This window comes from Nansenia antarctica, assembly GCF_963989245.1.
Source record: "Nansenia antarctica genome assembly, chromosome: 13".
Taxonomy (NCBI): domain Eukaryota; kingdom Metazoa; phylum Chordata; class Actinopteri; order Argentiniformes; family Microstomatidae; genus Nansenia; species Nansenia antarctica.
In genome coordinates this window covers 30,229,391-30,236,927 of record NC_137683.1, presented here as the reverse complement: position 1 = coordinate 30,236,927, position 7,537 = coordinate 30,229,391, and the positions used below count along the sequence as shown (strand labels likewise).

The 7,537-nt window shown below is 47.2% G+C and overlaps 1 protein-coding gene across 1 annotated transcript; it reads right to left on the bottom strand.

The window, feature by feature from the left end:
* Positions 1–810: 810 nt before the first annotated feature.
* Positions 811–2,270, bottom strand: LOC308169518 (putative G-protein coupled receptor 148; the record flags this gene model as incomplete). The annotated part of the gene is made up of 2 exons (XM_080544199.1): positions 811–891; positions 1,332–2,270. The coding sequence occupies 2 exons, from the start codon at positions 2,268–2,270 to the stop codon at positions 811–813; spliced, it is 1,020 nt and encodes a 339-aa protein (XP_080400325.1).
* Between the last annotated feature and the right edge of the window lie 5,267 nt (positions 2,271–7,537).

Sequence of the window (7,537 nt, the reverse complement as noted above, 5' to 3'; positions counted from 1 at the left end):
CTGAGCAGTATGTCTGGCACAAGTAGAATAGAAACTAGCTACAGTAGATCACAGATGAACGTGTTAATTACCTAAGAGGCTGATAATCGTCAAGAAAAAAGAATACACTGTTGGACACAAACATATCTCTTGAACACAGAGGGTGATTTAAGTCATTGCCCATGTTGGTCATTTCATCTGTTCTGGCACTCTATATACTATATATTCAGTCAACTTGAGCCAAACTGTTATCCTCAATGAAGAAGGATTGAACTAACATTATACACATCCAACCGCTTTGATCAAACAGTATACATGTTACGGGTACATGTGGGAAAACTAGGGTTAGGGTTAGGTGCTACGTCGACTTGGTACATGCTGGCATGTCTAACCCTACCCCTAACCCCAACCCTACCCCTAGCACCCTAGCATCTAACCCTAACCCTAGTTTTCCCACATGTACCGTATTCCCACATGTACCGTAAAATACACATCCAACAGCTTTGAACAAACAGTATACACACACACAACAGCTTTGAACAAACAGTATACACACACACAACAGCTTTGAACAAACAGTATACACACACACAACAGCTTTGAACAAACAGTATACACACACACAACAGCTTTGAACAAACAGTATACACACACAACAGCTTTGTGCAGGTGCTGAATGTTCATCAGCAAAGGAGGCAGAATCGGCACAAAATAAGCATACGTTGCTCCCAGATGTGTTTCTTGTAACACCTTTTGTAAACATAAGGGTCTTGTCACTACATCCACGTCCACAACTGTTGTTTCCATGTCCTCTGGGTGGCAGCACCAGTCTTACGCGTACACAGGATGGGGATCTATGATCAGCAGTGGGTTCTCCCGCTCTCCTACGGGTGCCGGTGAGGAGACGACTCTCTGGGAAGTTGGAGCTCTTTTCCCACACAAAGAGAACATGGACGTATAGTTTAATTCATAGCTATGATAAGAATAACTGTGTCTATAGACTATAGTCTTACATTCAATTACAACAATCCCAAAACAATTGAAAAAGGAAGCATGGCGCAAAGCAAATGCCATTGCTTATGTTTGATATTGTTTCAATATAGCCTAGACTACAAATCAATCAAATGAAGGACGGGTTGTAAGAAATCACTTAATGTTTCAGTCTAGACTAAATGCTTACGTAGGCCTAAGTATGTCGTCATTGCCATGTTTGTTAATGTATCACTCTCCACGCGTCATTGGCTCGCCACACGGGTAGGCTATACGCGTAAAGTGTGCGAAAAAGTGACTAATACATGTTGACACGTATCGTAACCAACAATTGTATTGACATACCGTGGTTGGAGGTGTACGTGTGGCTGCGTGGCACGTACGGTCCACCCCAGGACGTCTTTCAGGTGACGGGAACAACAAGGGAACCGGCGATGCAACTGCTCCAAAAGTTCCTCTTTCCGTAAACCGTACACGATCGGCGCGACGCACTGTGCCAAGCTAAAGAAGGCGAAGCTGACCACGGCAGACAGCTCTTTGGCCCCTGGTTGAAGATGTCCTCGTTTATTGAGAACTGTCAGTATAAAGTTCACGAAGTTCGGGAGGATGTACACGGCCAGCTGGGTGCCGTGCAGCGCTATAGTTCTGCAGCCGACTCGGTTACGCCGATTCAGCACGCCCAACCGTCGCCCCTCAAGCAATATCCGCACATAACTATACACGATAAGCGCCGTGCACACAGATATCAGCAGTATCTTATGTAATTCGCCTTTCTTCAGCTGTTCCCGGCCACATTCCGCGCGTAGTCCCGTTGCCTCCTCCCTGGAGGGAAGCAGACTGAGGGGGATGACCGACGCCAGGCCCCAAGTGAACAGTCCGACCAGCCAGGGGCCCCAGGGCCACTGGCCGCAACAGTAAAGCGCGCCGCTGTACCTCAGCGGATGACAGACGGCCAAGTAGCGGTCCAGCGCCATCGCCGTGAGAGTGAGGAGGATGTTGGACGCGCTGGTGATCAAGACCGTCACCATGGCCGCGCAGGCGGACGCGCCGGGCTTGGCACCCCGGTAGACCTGGAGGTAGAAGACGCTGCACGTCCCGAAGTAGACGAGAGCGGAGACCAACAGGTGGAAAACCAGCACGAAGCGTGCCTGGCCCCGGAGCCGCTCCTGGCGCAGTATGGTCCAGTTGATGAGCAGGTTGAAGAAGGCCAGGACGGTGAAGGAACAGGTGGACGCACAGACCCTCACGTAGGTGTAGTCCGGGATGCCCGTGTCCTCCTCAGTCCCTGTCCCGTTATCCATCGACAGTGTTGCTGTTGTTGTTGTTGTTGTATCTATTGTTATGTTTGGGGGGTATTAGGATGTTCCAATGCAATGCAGCCTCCTTTGCATAGCTATAGCCTACTATCCCCCAAATAAACGACCGACAATTGTTGCGATTGTTGTCATCTCGTCAATCTAAGGTCGTCAAAGACATTGAATGTGAATGCTGCCTTCAGTATGATCTTATCTCTCTCCCTCTCTAACTGTCTGACTGTCTTCAGTAAAAAAAAAAAGAAAAGAAAAAAACCCCACTGTGCGCGTACCCAGTGCCGCGCGTTCACACAGGGAAGTAGTCTACCGATAGTCTAGTAGTAAGACGTTACTGGAGACCAGAATATAGTTAGTATATTATATAGCACTGGCGGACTCAGGGGGGGGGGGGGGGGGGCAGGGGGGGCGACCGCCCCTCCTGGTGCCCCCACAGTTGAAAAACGTCTTACTTAAGTGCCCTTTTGAGTGGCAAAAATGCCCTTTTGAGTGAAGAAAATGAGAGGACGTGCCCTATTGGTGCCCCTCCAATGGTCTAAATTTGACCATGTGCCCCCACAGTTGAAAAACGTTGCACTAAAGTGCCCTTTTTAGTGGCAAAATTAGAGGATGTGCCCTATTGGCTGCCCTTCCAATGGTCTAAACTTGACCATGTGCACTGATGGGGTCCCATGTTGTGCAGTAGGTGCCGTTTTTTTCTTTTCGCCCCTGCCCTTCAAACAGCCTGAGTCCGCCACTGTTATATAGTATAGCACAATAAATGGAAACGTACAGATAAATGTACATGATACAAATACATGTTTGTGTTGTGCTATAAATAAACATTGCATACTCCCCTTCCTTATGCTTCTACTCATAAAGCTTTTATTCTTACAGTGTGTTCTCTTGGCCTGTTAAAGACAATGGCCTGTTTGTTCAATGCTAATGTTAGTTACCTCATCTCACACCGCATACATCCTGCGTGACTTAAGGCACAGAGATAAACAAAAAAATGCTTGGGGCGGCTGTGTCTCAGGAGGTAGAGCCGCTGTCTAATGATCACAAGGTTGGCAGAGCCTCGGCTGACCACATGTCGAAGTGTCCTTGGGCAAGACACTGAACCCCAAATTGCTCCCAGTGAGCGGGCTGGCGCCTTGCATGGTAGCTTGCTGCCATTGGTGTGTGAATGTGTGTGTGAATGTGTGAATGAGAGGCCGTTGTAAAGCGCTTTGGAGCAGCGTTGGAGCAGCAAAAAAGGCGCTATATAAGTGCAGTCCATTTACCATTTACCATTTACTGCCACCTATCGCAATAGTAAATGCTCAATGTTTCACCCTTAATACATAGACTCACACAATGGTGTGATAGCACCCTCTGGTGGCTTTAAGCAGTAATGATAATAACCTTTTACCTGCTTCCTTTGTTTGAGAAAGTGACATTTGATAGTGAATATGCTATAATGGAGGCCAATGTCATGAGGAAATACACTGAGGTGACTTCAGCAGTAACTATGGGTGGACATTGGTAACTATGGGTGGACATAGATAACTATGGGTGGACATCGGTAACTATGGGTGGACATCGGTAACAATGGGTGGACATCGGTAACTATGGGTGGACATTGGTAACTATGGGTGGACATAGATAACTATGGGTGGACATCGGTAACTATGGGTGGACATCGGTAACTATGGGTGGACATCGGTAACTATGGGTGGACATTGGTCGATGAAAACAAGGATTTGGAAAAAGACAAACTATAATGCAGGTAGAGGTGATGTGATAATGCAGATAGAGGTTATGTGATAATGCATGTAGAGGTTATGTGATAATGCAGGTAGAGGTGATGTGATAAGGCAGATAGAGGTTATGTGATAATGCAGGTAGAGGTGATGTGATAAGGCAGATAGAGGTGATGTCATAATGCAGGTAGAGGTGATGTGATAAGGCAGATAGAGTTTATGTGATAATGCAGATAGAGGTTATGTGATAATGCAGGTAGAGGTGATGTGATAATGCAGATAGAGGTTTTATTGCAGCAGGTTCAATCCAGACGAGTATATCCCTCATCCTTCCTCTGTCTCTCCATCATTGGAGTCTTTGAGACCCTCTAGCTGGTCGCTCCGGTCCTCGTCTCTCTGCAGGCGGGACACCAGCGTCTCCATGTTGGTCTGGAAGTCCCTCAGGAACCCCAGGGTCTCGCGGCGCTCCTTCCGTTCCTCCTCCTGGGCCAGCTGCAGACTCTCCAGTCCAGCCCTGAGGTTAGAGGTCAGAGATCAGAGGTTAGGACACGGTCCTGGAAATAATTTTGCACGGTGTGTGTGTGTCTTGGGGAGCTGTTATTGAACACTGAACAATAGACATAAGACATGTTCATAAATGTCTATTTTCAGGGGAAAAAGTGCAATAGAAATGTGCAATAACTCTATTCTAAGTGCCTATTTATACATTTATATATTTTTACGGTATTATTATAGTATTATAACGTCACTGATCTCATGTCTTTTAGCTTGCTTTTATAGTTGTTTTTATTTTCTTAAGATTGTTGTCTTTATTTGCACTTGACACCACGGACCTCATTGTCTCTTAGCTTGTTTTAAAGCATTTTCGCTTTGTAATTGTCTAGTGTGTAAAATATTTGTGATATGTTATATGTGTATATGTTTGTCAATATGTGAATATGTTTTCTGTTTTTGCACCTTCAGAAGAACCACTACAATTTCATTGTATAGGCAACTGTACAACGACAATAAAGTCTATTCTATACATTCTATTGTATGACAGTATTGTATGACAGTATGACAGTGAGCAGCTTAGCTTCCTCATGTGATCGACCTGCCCTTCCGTACCGCCGTCTACCTGAGGTCGTTGATGGCGTGAAAGGCCGCCGCCCTCTCTCTCCTCCACTGGGCGCAGCTAGGCAGGTCCGCCCTCTCTCTCCTCCACTGGGTGCAGCCGGTCAGGTCTTGGCTGGTTGGCTTGGGCACCTTGTGGCAGCAGAGCCCCAGCTGGGTCAGACAGGTCTGGGACAGACGCCGGGCCACGGCCCACTGGTGGCTAAACCGGGAGGGGCTGGAGTGGGTGGTGGAGAGGACCTCGGAGAGGGCAGCGCAGTGGGCGGCCAGGCAGAGCTGGTGGCTACACCGGGAGGGGCTGGAGACACACTGGCTCACCTCAGAGGCACGGGAGTGGGTGGTGGAGAGGACCTCGGGGGCGGGGGCTGGGGAAGGGGAGAGGAGAGGGGTGGGGGAGAGGTGGGGGGGAGAGGAGGAGGCCGGGGAGGGGGAGGATGAGGGAGGATGGGAAGAGGGGGGGGCGTGAGGGGGACAGGAGGCGGAGGTAGAGGAGGGATGACCAGAGGGGCCGCTGCTCTGAGCCTCGACCAGGCGGGTCAGCAGAGTCCTCAGCGTCTCCTGGAAACAAACTAGAACTGTCAGCGTCTACCAGGGTTCCACCACCTTCTAGAACATCTACCAGGGTTCCACCACCTTCTAGAACATCTACCAGGGTTCCACCACCTTCTGAAACATCTACGAGGGTTCCACCACCTTCTAGAACATCTACCAGGGTTCCACCACCTTCTAGAACATCTACCAGGGTTCCACCACCTTCTGAAACATCTACCAGGGTTCCACCACATTCTAGAACATCTACCAGGGTTCCACCACCTTCTAGAACATCTACCAGGGTTCCTACACCTTCTGAAACACATCTACCAGGGTTCCTACACATTCTGAAACATCTACCAGGGCTCCCACACCTTCTGAAACATCAGATTCAAGCACCTTTCAAGGACCTTCAAGACTCAATTCCCTCAAATTCAAGGACCCAACACGATATAGTCTGAGACAGATCTAGATGAGAATTTATATAATAGGATCCATCCGCTCAGAGACAACAATTAAAAAGAGAGAGAGAGAGAGAGAGAGAGAGAGAGAGAGAGAGAGAGAGAGAGAGAGAGAGAGAGAGAGAGAGAGAGAGAGAGAGAGGGGGGGGAATTCAAGCACTTTTAATGACCCATGTCTATTTGCAATAACTTTTAAGGACTTGATTTTTTTTCTTCTCAAATTCACAAACTTTCAAGGATCTCAAGGACCCGTGGGAACCCTGGTCTACGGTGGATTCACTAGAGACAGAGAAACATACAACTTACCGATGTTTAAACTGCATCCTTCCTCAATCTCTACCTCCTAATCTGCCTAATCTTTTCTCTCTCCCTCTCTCACCTGCACTGTCTTCACACTGCGCTGGATCAGCTCCATCTTCCATGTGACCCGTCTGCTCTCTCTGTCCACTCCCCTGCACTCCTCCTGGGACACAGACACAGACGGGGATGAATCATCAACTACAGGAAGTCTTATTTGTTTTTTTTATGTCTACAGGCTACACCTACGTCAGGTATAGACAGACAAGATCATGCTGACTTGTCTCTATGATGTTTGGTTCACTTGTTCAGATCATATATCCAACTTGAGATATTTGTGGATTTTGTTGTATTGTACTTGTACTCTGTGATGACAAATAAAGTTGTATCTAATCTAATCTAATACAGACAGTGGGTGATTTCACTAACCTCTAGTTCATACAGACAGTGGGTGATTTCGGAGGGAACAAGGCTTTTGGGTAAGCAATGAAAATCCTGCAGGGAGAAAAGCCAACAAGAAAAGAAGAATCCAGAGCGTGGGTACGATGTGAACTCAAACATGCTCTAGTATTCAGGTCAAACATGCTCTAGTATTCAGGTCAAACATGCTCTAGTATTCAGGTCAATACTGTCGCCAGGTGAACAAGATAACACTGACCACCTCCTGTGTTGACAGACATACCGTTATCTTTAGTTATCGTTAGCCTCATAGCATAAAAGTCATATTTTGGCCAAATTGAGATATCTGCCTAACTCTACTCTCCTAACACTGCTGATTCACTGGGCATTATTGCCTCTATGCCATCAGCCTATCAGAATGCTTGTTACATTCCAAAACCACTATCTGCCCATGTCATCTCTTTGACATAGGGCATTTTTGACACTACATACAAAGATGGCTCGGCTGACCACAAGTGAAGCGTGACTTAGGCAATTATGCTACGAGGCTAACGACATTAAGATGATGTATTGACAATACAATAACTCTTGTGTCTCGATCTCAACGCCCCTTGATATTGTTTGAAGAAAACTCCGACGACAACTCACACGCCATCCACCTGAATCCCTTATTTAACAACCGTGAATAACCTGCAGTAAAACAACACTTCTGCAACGCTTCTGACCTGCAAATATT